Raw genomic sequence first — 20,905 nt, 5'->3', positions numbered from 1 at the left:
AGAGGCTGAATGATGAAGCCAAGCTGGAAACTCTGCCAGCTGTGTGTATACAATCTTGTTGCCTACCACAGACTTATCTTAACCCAGTGGTTCCCAAAGTTTTTTGAATCACGGCACCCTAGAGCATCAAAATATTTTCAAGGCACCCCTAGGCCAAATGCTTCTTATCGAGAAATTCAGAAAAAAAATATTAAATGAAGTGCATTGTGTTTATATGTCACAGTTATCTGGTGAGGGACAGGATTTGCTTCTGTTTGTCCACATATATTATGATTGGCAGCCACAAGCACTGGTTTTTCCTGTTACGTTGACCATTAATAATATGAATTGATCCTGGTCCACCAACCCAAGGCACCTCTGCAAGTGTCGTGAGGCACCCCAGGGTGCCTAGGCACACAGTTTGGGAACCACTGACTTAACCCTTTATAAAAAAGGAAATCTCATTCTATAAAAATGTCATTTTTAAAGAAAAAATAAATAACAATTTTATAACCACCCGACACCCAGGTGAATAAAAAGTCGGGAAAATTACCAAGTTTAGACGACTATTAAAAAGTGTGAAAATTATCACCAAACATTTAAATAGGAAGCCCAATTAAAATGACTGTGAAATAAAAGATGTTCAAAAAAACTGTCAGGGGAAGAATTGAAAACCACACTAATATCACGACATATACTGTAGAAGTTGTGAAAAAAAGGGAGAACAAAACAACAATTGAATACCCCCACTGTGTACTAACATAATATAAATAAACCTTGTCTTTGCCATAATCTATGGAGTATAAGCATAGCAATGATACAGATTCATTGACGATCCACAAGAGTAAATTATGGTTATAGTATTTAGGATCGACGGACTGTGGATCGACAATATCTTGGTCGACTACTACAGGTCGACCATGGCTAGTTAGATGCCTATAGTTGGACGTCGGCGTTTAGAGAGACAGGAGATCGACGGAAGATAAGCATTGACGGGAACCTGGTCGACAGTATCAAGGTTGACATGGGTTTTTAGTCTTTTTTGATGCCGAATGTCAGCGAGATGCACGTGGACACTGTGTATGTTCACAGTGTCCCCTCCCATGGCGCGCTGCCCATGCTTCAGGTGCAGTGCCGCTCTACGCTCAGCACACTGTTATATTCCTTCTCTATGCCCTCTTTGATAGTAGGAACCAAGTGGACCAGCACCATAAAAGAGACAAAAAACCCGTGTCGACCTTGCTACTGTCGACCAGGTTCCCATCAGTGCTTACCTTCCTTCGATCTCCCGTCACTGTCTATCTAAACGCCAACAACCAAGTATAGACGTCTAACTAGCCATGGTCGACCATGGTATTGTCAATCTGTAGTCCGTCGTTCCGCAGTCCGGATCACGTAAATGATATCTGTTAACCATATACATAGTGATCAGATATGAGACCTAACACTTGCATAACTGATAAAGCTTAGATACATCAATACACTAGCTGCTGTATAAAAGCAGTAAAATGGATCCACTATACCATTACACATAAGAATCCCTGTATTTAGCAACCCTATACGGAGTAGCTGATTAATCTATCAGATGTTGATACAGTGTACAAGGATACTGACTACAGCGTCATACCTATAAATCTAAGAAATATAGGATACTTCATGCCATCAGCTCGCTGCGTGCATGCGCTTAGGGTGCAAATGTAAAATAAGGCCCTATGGAGTAAATTTACTAAAGTGGAATATTGCTCATTGCAACCAATCAGATTCTACTTATTTATTTAGCACCTTCTAGAAGATAATAGAGGCCCTTATTCTGGTTGGTGCGGTAATATCCGCGTGCGTTCGGCCCGCCGATGTTATGTGTCTGTGCATGTGCAGAGGCGTCTCTGCGCATGTGCGAGCGGGGCGTACGGCCAAATCCCGCATGAAATGTGAACACTCCGAACAGGGGGTGGAGAGGGGCGTGAAAGGCTATTTGGGCTCATTACAATATGCATACGCCCCGCGTTTCATGGGCGTTCCCATGCAAACGCTGGGCGTACGCATGGTAATGCGGCCGTGACGCACGTGTAGGGGGCGGACATATGACATCGCCGGATGTCAGCTGCCCGCCCAGATTCCTGCTTTTGCACCGAAAAATGCCTGTGTGGTCTGAGGTTGCGGGAGCTGGTGGACCATTCGGTCCTGCATTCGATGGTCTGCGACCATCGAATGATGGGGGAGGTTCCCTGAGATGGAGGAGGCGTATTCCATGAAAAATACACGTGCGGTCCGTTCGGCCAGCTTCTTACCGCGTACGGACGGAGTTGGCGATCCGTACGGAAGGCGGGGTTTCGCACGCACGGTCCTGGCCGCATATTTGGATCCGGCCGCACCGATCAGAATAAGGGCCAGAGTCTGGTTGCTATGGGCAAAATCTTATCTTCAGTAGAACTCCCATTTTAGTAAATGTACTACTATGTATCTCCATTGCAACCACACCTCTGCGTACAGTACCAGAAAATCACTGAACTCTGTGAACATGCAATTTCATCAGGCCTGATATGTGCAATACTTGGCATGTTTGCAGTCACCCTAGTTTGTGATGTGATTGTTGTGGACTGATCCCAAGAAGCCCAGGAATGTCAGAATGGACTGTAAACCTTGTTTTTCAGCAAGAACTGTGGTTATAATACTAACAATTGCACTTAAAGGCACAGTGACAGTATTGTGTACCATTCCTTCTGCTAATATGACATCTGCTATCACCTACAGATAGTACGGAAGGTCCTGCGCAGGGTGGGAGCCCCAGAGTCCTCAGATCTTGGAGACAATGAGGACTTGATCATTGAGGGAACATTGCAAGAGCCAGAAGAACTCGAGAGTGAGACTCCCAATTACCTGAAATACGCAGTGCTGCACCGAGAGGTATGCTATACAGTATACGGTTATTTTATTATTCATCTCTTCTTACCAGCAGAAGCCTCGGAGAGTAATCCAGTTGTGGGTGAAGGGTGCGAGTTGCTGTTGCACGGCACCTTGTACCCTTTGCTGCCTGATGTCACCCCGAATTTGCACAATGCTGAATGGGGCTGCAAAATTGTGCGAGTCCGAGCTGCTGTAAAGTGCGTCAGTTGCCGCACTAACCCACAGGGGTCAGAACATTGCTGATATTGGATTAACCCCTTAAGCCCCATACACAGGAGGCAACAGGTGCCCCATCTTGTGCGAGCTGGCTAGCACAGATTACTCAGCACACACCACTGCACACATGCTGTGCCCCTGCGATGTGTGCTGAGCGGTCTGTGTGGAGCAGTGCTTTGCCTATGCTTACAGGCAAAACACTGCAGGATAGACAGTGATGGCGACATGTGGGACCGTGCATCGCCATAATTCTGGGGTGTACACATGGAGCGATCCATGCTTAATTTCTAAGCGATTAGAAATAGGGCGTAAATCACCCAGTGTGTACGCCCCATTACACTGAGTTACATGTGTCATCAAGGTTTATTAAGCTTTTTCTCACCATACAGGCACTTGAGTAGTAGCTTGCAGTGGAGACTTACTATTCCCTTGCAGTGTAGTGTATCAGATTGAGTAATGTAAAAAGCAAAGCACTCAAATCAGTCACAGCTTTATTCATCTACGTACAGGATATTCGGGTAAGGAAAGAACTGGTGGCAAGGCTCTCACATTTTATGGGTGAAGAGATGCTCGGCCCAACCTAGCAGGTCATGTCATCCCGAACCCCCATTCATAACGTGAGGGGAGGGGGAGGACATACTTGCATACACTCAGCATTCTGCTTCTCATTTTTTCATACACTGAAACAGTGTGCCAGTGTGCCCCTCCCCATTACAGGCGCCAATGCCATTTTGCTTTCTTTAAGCTCAGAGGGAAGGCAACCATTGTATTAGCAAGGAGAAGACAGAGGGTACTACTTGTGAGATTTTGTCAGATTTGACCCAATTCAGGTGGATTGGGTCAATTTATCTGACAAAATCTGATGTGCCTGATGTGTAGGACCCAATGCACAATACCGTGCCATTGGGTATAACCAAGACATTGCAAGAGATTGATCTTCCCGCACATAGGATAAATCTCGAGTCAATCAGGTCCAACTTGTGCTCCCTTACAACTCTCAGACAGCATGTAATAATATTTAACAAACATAAAAAAAAACAAATACAGCTGTTAAAGGTAAGTAAAATATTCAAAGTGAAACAAAAAAAAACATAACCTTTTATCACATAATGGCTTCAGGAGGAAGCATGTGACCGGCATCACAAGTGTGGTCCAAAAACAAGCAAAGTGCCCAATTATGATCCTCTTGTATTAGGGCCATTATTTGTTCCCGGAGGTGATCCTATCGCTCAGGCCGTGGTGAACAGATGCATTCTGTCCACAATCAGGGGCCAACTTGTTGCTGTAGACACAGGACTGTTGGCATCTGTTCGCTTTGTAAAGAGCTACTGTGAAATGGACACATAATTTACCATCATACGACTATCCATACAATAGTGTTGACCATTTAGCTTGAGGCTTTCAGTTTTATCTGTGTTTTGATTTAATCCAATAATTGTGTGTGGAAATGAACAAAGTACTTGTTGGGAATCCTAGCTGTGTGGGGATGGCAATGTTCAAAAGACTGACACAGCATCCCGATACAGAGGATCCCGACAGGGGCTCCATAATACCCCTTTCACACTCGCAAGAATATCCCGGTTTTTGAGCATCCCGTGTTGATCCTAGAACCTACCCAGGTCAGGACCTGGGTAGGAATCCCGGAATGCTCATCCCGGCATATTCTTTGTAGACCCTTTCACACTGCGATAAATCCCGGGTTGATGCACGTTCATGTGCATCAAACCCGGGATATTCTTGCGAGTGTGAAAGGGGTATAAGTGCCCTAACCCTCTCCTCCTCCCCCCTTCACCCAGCCTAACTCTCCCTGCTAGTGCCTAACCCTAATCCCTGTATTGCCATCTAAGACTTATGTTCGGGATGCCGGCTGTTGAGATTCCGTTGTTGGCATAGTAATCCATGTCAAAGTTCCAGTGCAGTTGTTCTGGCAGCAGAGGGGATTTTGGCAGCTGGCAACCCATCCGCTGGGATTATTACTGCATCCCACTTGAACAATGCATTCTATTATTTTATCAAATCACTATCATTCTTTTTTAACTGAAACCCTGTCGTCGACTTGTTTCATGTCTTCCATACTCATATATTGTGCTGGTTTTTTCATTTACCATCTTTTTCTCTGTCCCATTTTATTGTTCTTTTATCCTCTTGTGTCATTGTTTCATGTCTGCCTCTGTTGTCCACTTGTGACCTTTAACCCCTATCCTCCGTGCCCTTCCTACTCCTAAACCTCTGTTCCCATTCCGGCTGCCCCTGGCAGGCAGAGGACGAGTTTGACTCTCTCAGGTCAGAGTTCGGAGACGGGAGGAGAGGGGCACAGATTGTGAAACGAGCCGGCACTAAACGGGTGCAACAGTGAGACCACAAAACTGGGACACCCAAAATACTGGGAAACGCCCAGGTAATACAAATCACAGGGAAACCCCAGGTAACATTTTCTTTTAAAAGAAAAAATAGCAGCTCTAAACTAACATGGACAACCCTAATCAAACCCTAAAATTGGCTAACTTAGATCTGTGTTAATTCACCTTAACCAACCATGAAATAACATCATAAGCTAGTAACTCATAAGCTAGTAACTCCATTATCATCAGAGACACCTCAAAACACTGACATACCTGATTCAGAGTCTATGGCAAAAGCAATATCTCAAACGGACAAAACCATGCAAATGTAACATGTGTAGAGAGAGTTAAGGCCGGTTTCACACACTCCGGCTGCTGCCGGATGGTGAAATCCCGCACGGCCAGGGAGCCGTGCCGCACACATTAGTTGTGAATGGACACTATTGTGTCCATTCACATGGGACGGCCACGGCCCGGCCTCACGGCTGCAGCCGGATCCCACCACTGGAAGGGACGGCTGCCAGGCTGTGGCCATCCCCGCCATGATTAACTAGTGTGTGCTGCACGGCTTCCTGGCCGTACGTGTTTTCGCCGTCCGGCAGGAGCCGGAGTGTGTGAAACCAGCCTAAGGCCCCCATACACTAGGACACTTTTCATCTGATTCTGACGGATCAGGAGGAGAAATTAGATTAACAGTGGTAAATTGGATGTGTTTCATCTCCAAATTCCAATTTGCGGTCCCGAGTGCATGGTATCAGAGATCACAAGGCCTGCACTACAGATTTATCTGACTCAGCAGGCCTTGCTTGGATAACTTATGGATCACTTACGATACATCGTATGCAAAAGGCTTGTAGATTTGGGTGGGGTGTGTTTAGTCTGCTCAGAAACAAAACAACTCACCAAAATCTTACTCTATCTACACATGTTACATTTGCCCATTTAAGAAAGACTGTGCATTTGCAATCACTTTGAATCAGGCCCATAGTTTTATAAGGGAGCGTTCTCATAATATGTCCTACCTGTATTTTGGATTTGTGCCAAGTACCTATAACCATCTATTTACTCCCTTCTGAGGTGATGTTGCCTGTAGCAACCAATCAGATTCTGGGATGAAATAGAGAAACAGAATTTGTAGACGTCTTAGTAAATTGACCTATTTGTCTCTGAGGAACTCCATCCAGTAACACAGCACTCCTTCATCTATCCCCGACCATCTGACATCCTGACCTAGCATCGTCCTAGGAAATACATTTTTTTAATCATGCTGAGCAAAATAAGTGAATGTGGGATTAAGTAAAATTCTTTACTAGGTAATTAAAGAATAATTAACTGCAAGCTTTGAGAATTACAGTCTTGAAACTTTGCATCTGAAATCTTAGTTACTCAATGAAGGTTTTATTTTAATTCATCTTATTGTATTAGTACAGGCTACATCACAATAATACTGCAATCATTTAGAGGCACATCTCCCACTCCTATCTCTACACTCCTTGTAGTATCTCTCACATACAGTATGTCAATGTAATTGCATGATCCTTCCTCCAAATCTCAGTCCTACACACCTGGCACTTTCATGCCAGGGTTAATTCTGCTACCTTCACTCCTGTTCTGCCCTACAGTGTCATCATATTGTTCTTCTTTTCCTAGTTAAGTCATTCCTGTTTGTTCTGTTACATAACCAATATGTAGGATCTATTTAATCACATCTTATACTGTTTCCTAGCATGGTTTTCTCATTCGGTCTGTCATTGAGGCTACTCATTTATTCTGTTACCTGCATTTCATCTCTCTCCTATATTACCACGGCCACTCTTTCTATTTCATTATATATATATATATATATATATATATATATATATATATATATATATATATATATATATATAGAACCTTTGTGTGTCCGGCACTCCCCGCTTGCTGGTGATACGTGGGGCCCGGGTGCCTTCCCCTGTGGCAGTGCAGCCACCAATACAACCTCCAAATAACGGGCGTCACTCCGGGGCTTGTGAGTCAAAACAAGGTGAAGTTTATTTCTTCTAAACGGTCTACGCCGTTTCGGGTATTAACCCTTCGTCAGGACCACAAGTTGTTGCACTTTGAATTGTCTTCTGGTCCTGACGAAGGGTTAATACCCGAAACGGCGTAAACCATTTAGAAGAAATAAACTTCACCTTGTTTTGACTCACAAGCCCCGGAGTGACGCCCGTTATTTGGAGGTTATATATATATATATATATATATATATATATACACTGCATGTTTTCTGTCCTATCTTACCACATTCTTGTACACTTTCATAGTCTGGCCTCTCATTCATTCAGTTGCCTTCCCTTGCATTCATTTATACACCTTTCCCCAGTCCCTGTGTGATCTAAACGCATCATATATTCATTCCTAGCATGTGTCCTCTCATTCATTCTGGTACTATCCCCAGATCTCTGAAATGTTTATTCATATTTAGCACTTTTTCTACTCAAGCTTTTGGTTTATTCTGTCATTTTGCACCAATCTCTGTCCTACTGTTATTCACCTCATCATGGTCCTCTTGTCTTGGTCATACATCGCTCCTGTACCTTTCCACAAACCTCACAACTGATGTGTGTGTCCTATATACTGTAGCCAGTGTGTGTGCCTATATACTGTAGCCAGTGTTACCACAGTTATTCCTTTTTAGATTTGCTTTCTCTTTTAACTGTTCTGGTCTGACTATAGAGGAAGCACAAGCGCCGATGGAATGGGGCTGTGATACGCAGGGCAGTAACTTGGTATGAGTTCATGGTAAAGAATGATTTCATAGTCTTATGTCCTACCACTGCAATGGAAATCTAACGTACTGTAGGTGCTTGGTAGGGAATGAGCTTTGTACTAAAGGGGTTCTTCTGTTTGATTCACTCGGATGCTTATTCGCATCCTTGCGAGACCACCTTAACCCCGACTTGCGAATGGTGGTACGCCGGTGGTACATCATTCGCAAGGCGCATACATTCGCACGATGTTTTACATAAACATCCATTCGCAGTGTGCAGGGGAACACCCACATCATTTGATGGTCAGCGACCATCGAATGATGTGGACTGTGCACGCATATGTAAGGGTACTCTGAGGCACCCTTACATAAGTGTGCACGTTCAGAAGGAAGTGGGCGGGCAATTCACATCTGGTGATGTCAGCTGGCCGCCCCCGGCGCCCGCATGATGGCTCCCTTAGCATGAGAACACCCAGCATTCTCATGGAAACGCCCATATAAGGCTGGGCGTTCACATATGCTAATAGAGCCGCCCCACGCCCCTCTCCACCCCCCCCCCATCCAGCAAACCGACTAGTGCGTGTGCGTATGCAGATGTGCAGAAATGCGCATGCGCAATTAACAAAACATCGGTCCCTGTGTGAACGAATGCCCTTTTCGAACAGACCAGAATAAGGTCCTAAAGCTAGTACTCTTGTCCCTGGACAGAAATGTAACCACATGTGGCCTCTCAGTTTATAGACAGAGGCGGAATATGGAAAGTTTTCCGCTGGTGCCGTACTACCAGTGCCAGATTAAGCCTTCGGGGGGCCCGGGGTACTTTAGACCGGGGGGCCCCCTAGCACTTGTCATTACTGGCCGCAAACTGCATGGGAGAATATTACACTGTCAAAACACAGAGTAAAGGCAGAATAAACTTGGTCAATCGGTAACTGCAGGGGAGATATATATATATATATATATACACACACACACCACATGAAAAGCCTGTGTTTGTCCCTCTGCACTTTACTCTGTAGGAAAACTCACAGTCCTAGTGCTGCCTCTGATTAAAAACCCTCCCATGACTAAGCTGCTGCTGCTGTTCTCCATGGGCCTGAGAAGCATGTAATGAGCTCCACCAATCAGAGCTCAGCACAAACCTCTCAGCCTCTGTCCTCTGGTGCAAGGTGTCATGGGACTTGGTCAACTCCCAGTAATGCACTGCATGCTTGGCTCCCAATGCTCAGCACCATTAATCATTGTCACATTGGCAGATAGGTGAAGCTGAAGCACTACCCCACTCCCATGCACAAAACCTTTAGCTAAAAAAAAAAAAATCCGGCCCTGCGTACTACAGTATATGTTCTATGCTATTTACTGCTTTAAAGAGTTTTATGCCAATGTTTTTTTATTTCTCTGAAAGACCATAGAGATACAAATATAGTGGCTTGCTGGTTGGTTTAGAGAACACAGAGAGAGCCATTGTGTGAAACGTACAGTATAAGGGGATTTTCATCCTGAAGAGAAATGTGAGCGGTATGTACTGTATTTATATACCGGCCAATAAGCTCGCAGAGAACTGTTTTAATAATAGGACAAGATTGGCAGCTGCCCAGAGCTTCGCTGTTCAAGGGCACCTCTGCTCTGCCGGGTGCTTAGTGCTGGGTATACACAAGGCTGATTTTACACAGAAATTATCACCTCATTACAAGTTCATTAAATGCCACATTGGAAAGCGGTTATAACACTTGCAGCACTACCCACTGGGATAGTTCGATTTTCCCTTTTACTGGTATCAATAAAAATAATAAGCCTGTACTTATCCAACTCTAAAGCCTGCACATAGACCGGTTTCCTGGGTTTTAGCGCTTCAGTCCCAGAATGCCCTGCGTGGGAGACACTGTCCATATAACGCATACATAGAAACAAACATTCCTATTATGGACTGTCTCTTGTAAAATGTACAGAAAACTAAATGGAAGCACTTTGTACGACCGCTTTAGGCCCACTCTATCACTAAAAACTTTTCCCAGAAATACTGTGGGTCGATGCCGTGAGCTCATCCTGCACGTAACGGCAGCTACAGTATATGCCACACACATCTAGTAGCTCCAGACTCACTCATTCTTGTTCGTAGAGTTTCCTTAGTAACAGTGCACAGATATCCAATTGTCACCTTTGTGGATGTGTGAATCCCAAACCCTTTTGCAATAAGAAAGCCTTACTCATATATTGACCCATAAGTGGGCACTCTCCTTTCCCAGAAGCACAAAAATAGCTGCATTATTTGCACAGCAGGCTGACATTATGCAGCTTTATGGACAAAGTTATATAAATAGTTATTATACACCATGCATTTTTAAGTGAAATTAGTGCATGCGTAGAAAAGTGGTGCCTTACATCATTTGCATCTTCATAGACTATTCTAGTTTATCTATCAGTCCCTGCCCTAGTAACGCTACAGTCAAGATTCCCTGACACACAACCATACACAAAACACACACGCTGTGGGGTGAATGTTGTCAGAATACAGTTAGCATACCAGTGTGACTGTGGAGTCTGGGAGGAAACACTTGGAGAACATATAAACTCTCGGTGGGAATTTGACTCATGTTGTCCAGAGATGGCCCAAACTGTCACACAAATGCTTTTAAACCTATAATCCCTTTACTCGTGGCCCTTCTCCGTAATACACCATAAAGTATGGTCTAAATCAGTGGTTCTCAAACTCGGTCCTCAGGACCCTACACAGTTCACGTTTTCCATGTCACCCGACAGGTGCACTTATTACTCACTGACACATTTTTAAATATCAACAGGGGGAGCTAATTATTTCACTTGATTCTCTGAGGAGACCTGCAAAACATGCACTGTGTGGGCTCCTGAGGACCGACTTTGAGAACCTGTGGTCTAAAAATACAGAAATATTTGTGCACTTTCATATTTGGGTGTTTCTGAAAGTTGCCTCCTCAGTTTCCAGTTGTCACTGATTTATCCTCTGATAATCTGCCGGTGATCTCTGCTCTCCAACCAACCAACCAATCAGCAAGCTAGTCCTACTACTCCCATCACCGATCATATGTGTGACACTGACAGGGACAGGCAGACCTTTCCCAGAGATAAATATAGACCTATGATTAGTGTCAGCCGATATGTCTTCTTCTTACAGAACATAGCTTCTCTCTTATGGACATAGGCCCTTATTCAGATTGCTTCACTCAAACACGTGCACGGGCCGAAGCGTATGTACCAAACCGCGCCTAGCGAATAGACCGTGCGCACTGCCCATTCGCACGCCAAATTTGGCCGCTCTTATGTTTATGTGAACATCCATTCGCATGCCTGTGGGAACCTCCCCCATCATTCGATGTTCGCCAACCATCGAATGATGTGGAAAGCACTCGCCCATGCATGAGTGGTCTAGACCACTCATATATATGAGTGAAGAAAACCAGGGATATGGGAAGACAGCTGACATCCGGTTAAGTCAGCTGTCCACCCCCCGCACGCACGCCACGACCGCATTTCCATATGCACACCCTGCATTTTCATGGGAACGCCCATGAAACACAGGGCATGGGCACATGGTAATGACCCTGATCAGGCCGCAACACCCCTCTCCACCCCCTGCTCGGAAAGCCAGGAGTGAGCACTCGGCGACCGGACTTCTTGCTGAGTTTGCACGTTCCCTGCATACAGACATGCACAGAAATGGTTCTGCTGGTCCCCTCCACTGATTGGCGGCGGCATCCTTGGTTCCAGCTGGGTCTCCTCCCAGCTCCCGTGCTGCCTCTGCTACTGGATCACCGGCTCCTCTGCTGCTGCCACCCACCCTCCTCATCAGGGGCGGATTGGGGACTAAAAGTGGCCCTGGAAAATTTCTGAAAGTGGCCTCATGTGGGCGGCAACAAATCAATAAAGGGAGGAGCCAACATAACAGTAGGCGGGATTATTATATCACTATACATAGATACATTGTTGACAGGCAAAATGAATGCCATACCCCGTAATACCCATTACACATCATGTCATGGCTTTACAAATTTTCGCAAAGTAGGGACAACAGGGATAGTGCGCCAAAAATTCACACCGTAATGCCTATAACACGTCACACACCCATTACATAGTATACCACATGCAACGATGGCCTGCCAGGCTTGCTGGTGGTAGCCCCCCCCCAACTAACGATTACACTACGGCTAGTGCCGTACAAGAACCGTTGTTAGTGTTACCTATGATTTTAATGCTAGCCAACAAAGCAATTTATTGCAGACTTTTTTTTAACTGTAATCCTGTATTAAAACATACATCGCTCTCATACATACTCCGCCACTCTCATACATACATACATACATACTTTACACCGTTCTAATACATACTCCGCCACTCTCATACATACACCAATCTCATACATACACCACTGTCTTACATACAACACCGCCACTCTCATACATACTGTTCCCATTCATCCCATCCCTCCCTTACGCTAGTGCACACACCGTAATCCTGTATTAATGCACATACATGCAGCCCTGGCAGAGAGACAATAATTTTGCATATTCAGTGATGCTGGGCTGCTGGCAGTGCTGTTACATACAGTTAGTTGATGCCACAACCACTGAACTGCTGAGAGTAGTCTTCTGCTGCTGTGAGCGGACTCAGGGCAGGACAGCAGGAGCCATGACTGAGGACTCCAACTGCTGCACAACACAGGCTTCTCCCGTTCTCCTCCTCCCACCCGGCCCCAGCCTCTTGTAATGTGCGCGGTGACGTCATGACGCCCCAACGCACATATAATCACAGACTCAGAGTGAGACTGTCAGTCCAGAGTCCGCTGCCCCGCCTCCTCCCAGTGCATTCCCCGGCGAACAGTGGAACAGTACCCTGCCTGCTACTTGATGCGTCCTCTCTCCAAGCGGCTACTGTCCTGACTCTCTAGGCCTAGGGTAGCCAACCCTAGTCCTCGAGAGCTACCAACAGTGCATGTTTTGCAGGTCTCCTCACAGAATCACAAGTGAGCTAATTAGCTCCATCTGTGTATCTTTTAAAATGTGTCAGCGATTAATGAGTGCAGCTGTGCAGCAGCTAAGTTGTCTGGAAAATGTGAACTGTTGGTAGCTCTCGAGGGCTAGGGTTGGCTACCACTGCTCTAGGCCATGTTATGTTAAATAGAATAAAAATGAGTCCCCGGCCCAGCCGTCGCCGATCAGTGCTGTCCACTGCACTGCCCTCTCCAGAGGCGGATCAAGCGAGTTGTGGGCCCAGGTACAAAAATATGGTTTGGGCCCCCCCAAACACACACAAAAAAAACCCCCACATTGTGGTTTGTTTTGTTTACTTCAAATTTAAAGCCTATTACACACTGTAGTGCTCATTACATATTCACACACTGTAATGACCATTACACATTCACACCGTGATGCCCATTACACATTATACCGCACACCGTAGTGCCTATTCCATATTATGCCGCAAACAGTAATGCCCATTACACATTGTTACACACCATAATGCAAATTAAACATTATACTGCACACCGTAGTGCCCATTCCATATTATGCTGCACACCATAATACCTATGACATATTATGCTACACACCATAATGCCCATTACATATTATGCCACACACTGTAGCATCCATTACAAATTCACACACTGTAATGCAAATTACACATGATACCGCACACCGTATTGCCCATTACATATTATGCAGCACACAATAATGCCCATGACATTATGCCACACAACGTAATGCCCATTACACATCATAGTACCCATTCCATATTATGTTGCACACCATAATGCCCATGACATATTATGCCTCACACTGTAATTCCCATTACGCTGCACATTGTAATGCCCATTACATTGCAAACCATAATGCCCATTACACATTATGCTACTGTAATGCTTCACTTATACAGTTAGCACCTAATGCCCCCATTCTACACACAATGTCCCCAGTAGTGTCCATTATACAGAATGCCCCCAGTTTAGTCCATGATACATAATGCCACCAGTAGTGCCCCTTACAATAGTAATGCTTACTTTTTTGCAGGCTGGTATCAGGCATTCATGGAAGGAGAGAAGTCCAGAGCTGACACTGGGTCCTTTGCTCTGCTGGTGGTAGGGAGCTTCAGCTTCATGACTTGGATGGAGAGGGGGGCAACATCATGGCTAGTCAGGGGGGGGGGGGGGGGGGGGGGGAGGGGAGCGGCAGGCTCTTGGCTGGCTCTGTGGGGACAGGGGGAGAGGAGCGGCAGCTGCATTAGCGTGTCGGCGGGACAGGGGCAGAGGAGCAGCAGCTTCATGACTCCTCCTCCTCAACATGGACCATGCTGCCAATAATCAATAATTCCATGATCACATAATGTATAAATTAAAAATATGAGTCCCCACAGTGCAATGCTACTATATGCGGCCCCGCCTCCTCCTGCCCTCTGTTCTCCGAGTGACTGAGTCCCGGAGAACAGCGGGTGGGAGGATGCGGCCCACATACAGTAGTGTGCGCTGCTGCCACCCATCAGGGACTCATTTTTATTTTATAGATTTATGTGATCATGCATTATTGATTATTGGCAGCATGGTCCATGTTGTGGAGGAGGGGCAATGCAGTGGACAGCGCCGCTCTGAGAGAGCCTCAGATAGAACAGTGGGCAGGAGGAGGCGGGGCCACTAGCTCTGACTGCAGCCACCCACCTCCAGTGACGCCACCTGCCACTGAGTGGCTGAGCAGCACCTCTGCCCCGTCACTATATTTGTGTCAGTGTGCGTATGCGCAACTTGCAGCGGCCACACTAGTGTCGGTCTCCCGGGAAAGTTCCCGGTAGATATAATGGCCAATCTGCCCCTGCCAGGGGTTCCATGCTCGTTGCCAGGGGTGATTACATGCTTCAGGGGGAAGATCTTTTCATTGCAGGGGGGATCAGCGCCGCGTCTCTGACAAAAGATGGCCACCGTAGCAAAGGAGACAGCCGCTAGAGGTGCAGGAGTACTTCTAGCATCTCTTCTCTGTGGTGATGGCCATTTTTGGAGGGGCACAGGGTCTCTGTAATGCTCTTAGAGACTCCACACCGCCTCAACGCCACTCCGTCCCCCCACCGCACGCCCCCCACATTAACATTTTTAATCACAGATAAACCGAGATGTACTAAGCTTTGAAAAGTGATAAAATGGAGAGTGAAAAACCACCAACCAATCAGCTCCTACCTATCATTTTTCAAACACAGCATGGAGTATGGCAGTTGAGAGATGATTGGCTGGTGGTTTATCATTTTCCATTTTATCACTTTTGAAGCTTAGTACATCTGGCCCAATGTGCTTTCGCACTAATATATATATATATATATATATATATATATATATATATATATATTTATACACATACAAATCCAATCCCCAGCAGGGGAATAATGGCACTCAGGAGACGTTCAATCACAGAAGATCATATATATTAAATATGGGGGAGAACGTTTCGTCAGCTCCAACCTACAGCAATATATACACAATAAAAGTGCACACATATATACTTACACACAAGCACCTTCCGACACTCAGGACACGCCAGGCGCACCCCTCCGTCATGGCCGGAAGCTGTCATCCTTGCCTGCTTCCGCCCAGACACGCAGCTGGTTGCTTGGCAACTCAATGCATGCGTGTCACGGATGCGGAGAGACAGGCTGACAACGCTCACTAGACACATGCGGCAGAGATCACGCTGTGTGTCCCAGGTGTCGGTATAGCAAAAAATGCATACTGTCACTAGACACAAAATAGCTCCATACCATAGAGCGCTAAGATCCGCTGTAGTCGTGGGAATGCCATTAGGGAACTCAGGACACAAAAGTGTTCCCGTAGTCCCCCCCAGGGCAATCACCTTGACCTTACCGCAGATCAGCACCATAATGATGGGCATTTTATTGCATCCAATTGACAGCACTGCTGGGGATTGGATTTGTATGTATTTCTTCGGGCACCGGGAGCAAGTTGTTCCATTATTAAGAGAATGCCGTCAGTTTTGGATGCCACCTATAGTGCTGATGAGGGTGAGAAGGAGCTGGGAGAGGGGTAGAGGGGAAGAGGGGGCGTGCCATGGTTTAAAAGAATTGCCAGGCATCACTTTAACTCCCCTCTCTTCCCTCCAAGGACAGACAGGTCTATTTCTCACCTGCTTTGGAAGTTGTGGATCTCCTCTACTCCAGCAGGCTCCGGCAGTGGTGGTGGCAGGTGTACTGTGTCCGGCAATGGCGGATCTAAGCCCCTGGCTTCAGCAGTTGCCGTGGTGTGTAAACTGCATCCCTGCATTGCTTTAAAGAACACAGATAGCATCCATTAACCATGGCCATATATGCACTCACTAATGGTGCGTACACACGGGGGCGATTATTGCAAATATCGCTGGAAATATGGTCACTGAGCGACCATATTGCCAGCGATGGGAGTGTGCACCGGCGATATATTGCCGGGTGCGCGCTCCCGTTTTCTGCCCAAAGTGATCGCTGCTCGCAGGAACATGCTCCTGCGACCAGCTGATTTCCACTGCCAGGCTCCCCCAGCAGTTTCTTTTTCATCAGCGACCATCTCTGGTCGCTGATGCAAACGGGACACCGAGCGATATATCGCCCCGTGTGTACAGGGCTTTACTGTCCACTTGCCCCCATGTATGTACCAAACATCAGACCTACTGGGCACAATTATCTCTTCCTCCTTACCCCAGTGGGCAGTTAGTGCAGAGAGAGAGAGCAGATAGAGAGAGGAGAGAGCGAGAGAGAGAGAGAAGATAGAGAGAGGAGAGAGCGAGAGAGAGAGAGAACAGATAGATAGATAGATAGATAGAGAGAAGGGGCACAGGGAGAGGTGTACCTAGTAAGTAAGCAGCGGGTCCCCCTGTCCACAGCACTGGCAGCAGTAAGGTCTCAGCCTCAGTGCTGGTGGCGTCAGGGTCCTGACCTAGGCTGCGGTAGGAGAAGGGTCTCAGCCTCAGCGCTGACATCAGGGTCCCGGTGCACTCCACCGATGGTAGTTCCACCTAGCAGCAGAGCGCACAGAGCATCCCATGTGGACGGCGACGTGCACGCCGCATCAGCAGGACAGTGATCCGGACGGCCCTGCCATCTTGCCCGGCCTCCTGCGTAGTGACAGGAGCAGCTCGGTTTCACACATGCCCCGCATCCTGCATGCTGCTATTAGCCACTGAAGGGGTGGGGACTCGGGAGGTCAAAGCCTTCAGCGTGGCAATAAAAAAAGAAAGCAGTGCTCGAAGAAGTGGCGGTATACCATACCGGTGTATACCGGCCCACTTTGAGCACTTATGTATACGGAAGGTGAGGAGCACCCACGGGGATCCTGGCAGCGCCGCAGCAGCGGATATGCAGTCAGCAGCGGGGGTCCTTGCGGCAGATAAGAACTAGTAGCAGTATTAATACCTCTGCTAGTTCCCATCTTCCGCAGGGACCCCCGCTGCTGACGGCATATCCGCTGCTGGGACCCTGCTGTGGCGCTGCCAGGACCCCCTGCGGCGAAGCCAGGACTGAAGGGAGCACCCCCCGGCAAAAATGTAAGCCTGTGTGTGTGTATGTATATATATATATATATGTATATATATATATATATGTGTATATATATATATATATATATATATATATATATATATATATATATATATACACACACATACACACAAGGTATATATATATACACACACACACACACACACTTATATATGCACATACACACACAATTTGGCACTCAGAGCAGCAGAATTTATGTTTGCTCAGAGCAGTGACCAGACGATTTACATAATTAGGCCCCTCCCCCCACGGCGTTTTACCGCGATTTGCGGGGCTGTACTGTAGGAATTTAGGAAGACAGAGACAACACACTGTTACCCATTTCCTTACCTTCTCTGCTTGCAGGGACTTCTCTGCTCCTCCAGCTGCTGTATTTCACGGAGGGCTCCATTCCTGCTATGCCCAGTCCCCCGCTGTCATCCGATGAGCTGCTGCTGCTGCTGGAGTTACTGTAGCTCTGTCTCCAGCTGGCCTCCTTTCGCTCCTTCGCTGTATGCGGGGACCAGGAGGAGGAGCAGCTTAGAGCAGCACACTCGTCTCACTGCTGGAGCCGGGGAACTGCTTCCGGGCGCGGCCACTGCTACCCATAACTCCGCAGTGGCCGGCCCCTTGTTTCCTGCCATGGCCCGACCTATTACCTTAGCGAAGGGGCATTACAGTGGGGGATATATTTTCTGTTATTCGGGTGACCTGGATTCAGAGCCACCTGCAGCTTTCGGCCTCAGGGTTGGCCGGCCTCCCGGGAAACTTCCCGGTAAGTTTAATGGCCAATCCGCCCCTGCTCCTCATGGCTCGCTGGCAGTATCCCCGGTAAATGAGGTACAGTGATGGCCGAGAAAGTTTTACCACCGTTTCACCCCATGTGCTGTTGGTGGTCTGGCGTTATTTGCTTCTCTTTCTTAACAACATGGCTGATGTTGCAGTGACGCTTAAATCATTTAGGATTCATTTGACTGGAAAGCGCCTGTTCCATGTTGTAGAACTAATGGGTCCTGCGCACGTAGCGATTTCTGTCATTTTCTGAGCAATCTGACTTAGTTTGACTAGATTGCTTAGAAAAATTACCCTACATTGCTCCATGTGTAGGGATGTAGATCATTAATGCATGATAAATCTAGCCAGATGGTCAGTGTTCTCACCGGAGAACACCGGCCCTGACAGATTGCTCAGCACACCGTAATGCAAAGCAATATAACATCACTCAGATTGCTCTGCAGCATCGCCACGTGTGTAGGCCCCTGAAGTGAAGGTAAGGTGACACTACTCACCCTCCTTCCATAGCTGGATAGTCTAATTAAATGTAAGTGTCACTTGGCTCTTTTTCCTTATTTCTCATTAAGCTTGCAGTTAGCCTGTAAGAGTGTGTGCCATCTGAGATACAGAGAATACCTATCAATAACCACATTTCTGCCTTAGTGCAGCATTGTACAGTATATCCTTTCTGAATGTCACTGTGGCATACAGTACAAACATTGCTACAGTACTCTGACTCTTTATGTAGTCTAAAGGAGCCCATACACATTGCGATTTTGTGTGCTGTGCATTTTGTACTGTACAATTAAAATACACACGATTGCTGAGATTTGCTGTCATGCCTATTCTGTAGCTGCTCCCAAATTTCAGGCACTTTTACATTTGCACATTTTGGTCCGGATCATTCTATGCCAAATGTCTAGATATTTTGGGCTATTTGATCTTTTTTCAATACAGTTATCCACAATACTTTGTTATATATTTACAAAAAAAAATCCCTTATTATCAGCATTTTGCAATTCTGGCTTGTTACTCTAATATCTTTTACCATTGAGCAAAATGAAAACTCCTGTCACACCCCACTGTCAGTTTCTAGTTTCCTGTAGATTTGAACTTTTTTCTAACTTGATTTACAATATAATAAACTGCAATAAAAAAATACAGTACAGTAATTGTTATAAATCTATTAATAAAACTTCTAGTGACACAACATGAAATATGTAATTTCTCCATACAGAAGTCGCCCGCCATCCCCCCTTGAGTCGCTGTGGACTTTTTCAGGGGACAGGATCACATGTGATATATTGCATGTGGTCCTTTTGAATGCGATATATAGCATGTGATTCCAGCCAAGCCTGCCCAGCTTGGAAGCAATCCAACAGATTGCAACAGATGCTTCTGTAGCCGGTGCGACTCGCAGGCTCCAGTGCAATGCACACATGACTGTGCGTCGCATCGGACCTGCTGTCAATCCCATGCAATTTGGGCGCTTTTCATGCGACTGATTGCAGCATTCGCAAGAAAAAAGCCCAAATTGCATGTGAATCGACCTAGTGTATGGGGCTTTAAACTAGGACATGCTTCAGAGACGTATGCTAATGAATTTGCAGCTTTGATCGCCTTTATCATACCTTACCATCCACACAGGCTCTGGTAACAGCACAGTGGGCGGAGAGCAGAGAGGCTCCTGCGAGGGGACTTGGTACATTAATTGGGGGTCCACGTGCTCAGGTGTTGACATTGACACCAAAAAAAGTGAAAAACTCATGTTGACCATTTCTGTGTCAACGTTGTGCATTTTGACTGTTGACTGTTGACCTTTTGACTGTTGACCTAGACATTGTCTGCCAGTTATGCCACAGCCCGCTGTGATTACGAGTCACTGTGCTAAATCATAGAGTGTCAAAATGGAATCCGTATCTGTGGATTGATATAGAGAACAGCAGATACTGAGGTTATATTGGGGAAATACAGGTGGACAACACCTTCAGGTGAGACTGCAATATCCAATACAAGCTTATGAAGGTAAAACCAAGACTAGGGTTACCATGGTATGTGGGAAAGTCTGGACTACCCTTGAAACAAACAGACAGGGCCACCGAGGAAACTTGGGCATTGATTTGTTGTTCTTAGCCCCATGGTGATGGCACTTACCCCATGTAACCCATTATACTGTAAGCTGCCACCACTGAGGCCCCAGGTATGCCAGGGCCTGAGTACTTTGTGTCTTCTCACACGGTGTCCCTCTGGGAAACAAGTGTTACTAAGGGCTTGGAAGGGTAGAGGGCATGCGGACAAGGTCTGAGACAAATAGGGATGTACTGTGCTGCGATATACATATACTGTGCTCTACAACACTACAGATACCAGGAACAGGGCTGGCTAAGGTTCATTTGCAGAAAACAAGGTT

The 20,905-nt window shown here is 46.3% G+C and overlaps 1 protein-coding gene across 9 annotated transcripts in view; it reads left to right on the top strand.

Moving 5' to 3' along the window:
• Positions 1 to 20,905, top strand: part of ANK1 (ankyrin 1) — a 273,955-nt gene that overhangs the window by 251,301 nt on the left and 1,749 nt on the right. For 8 of the 9 annotated variants that reach the window (XM_083184870.1, XM_083184876.1, XM_083184873.1 and 5 more), the window contains one exon: positions 2,731 to 2,883. In XM_083184870.1, the coding sequence (XP_083040996.1) occupies positions 2,731 to 2,883 (153 nt within the window). Of the gene's footprint in view, positions 1 to 2,730; positions 2,884 to 5,356; positions 5,525 to 20,905 lie in introns of all 9 variants that reach the window. The other variant, XM_083184877.1, reaches the window with a different exon arrangement.

Source organism: Crinia signifera, chromosome 4, assembly GCF_055691185.1.
Source record: "Crinia signifera chromosome 4, ASM5569118v1, whole genome shotgun sequence".
NCBI classification, from domain to species: domain Eukaryota; kingdom Metazoa; phylum Chordata; class Amphibia; order Anura; family Myobatrachidae; genus Crinia; species Crinia signifera.
This window is presented reverse-complemented; position numbering and strand designations above follow the sequence as displayed.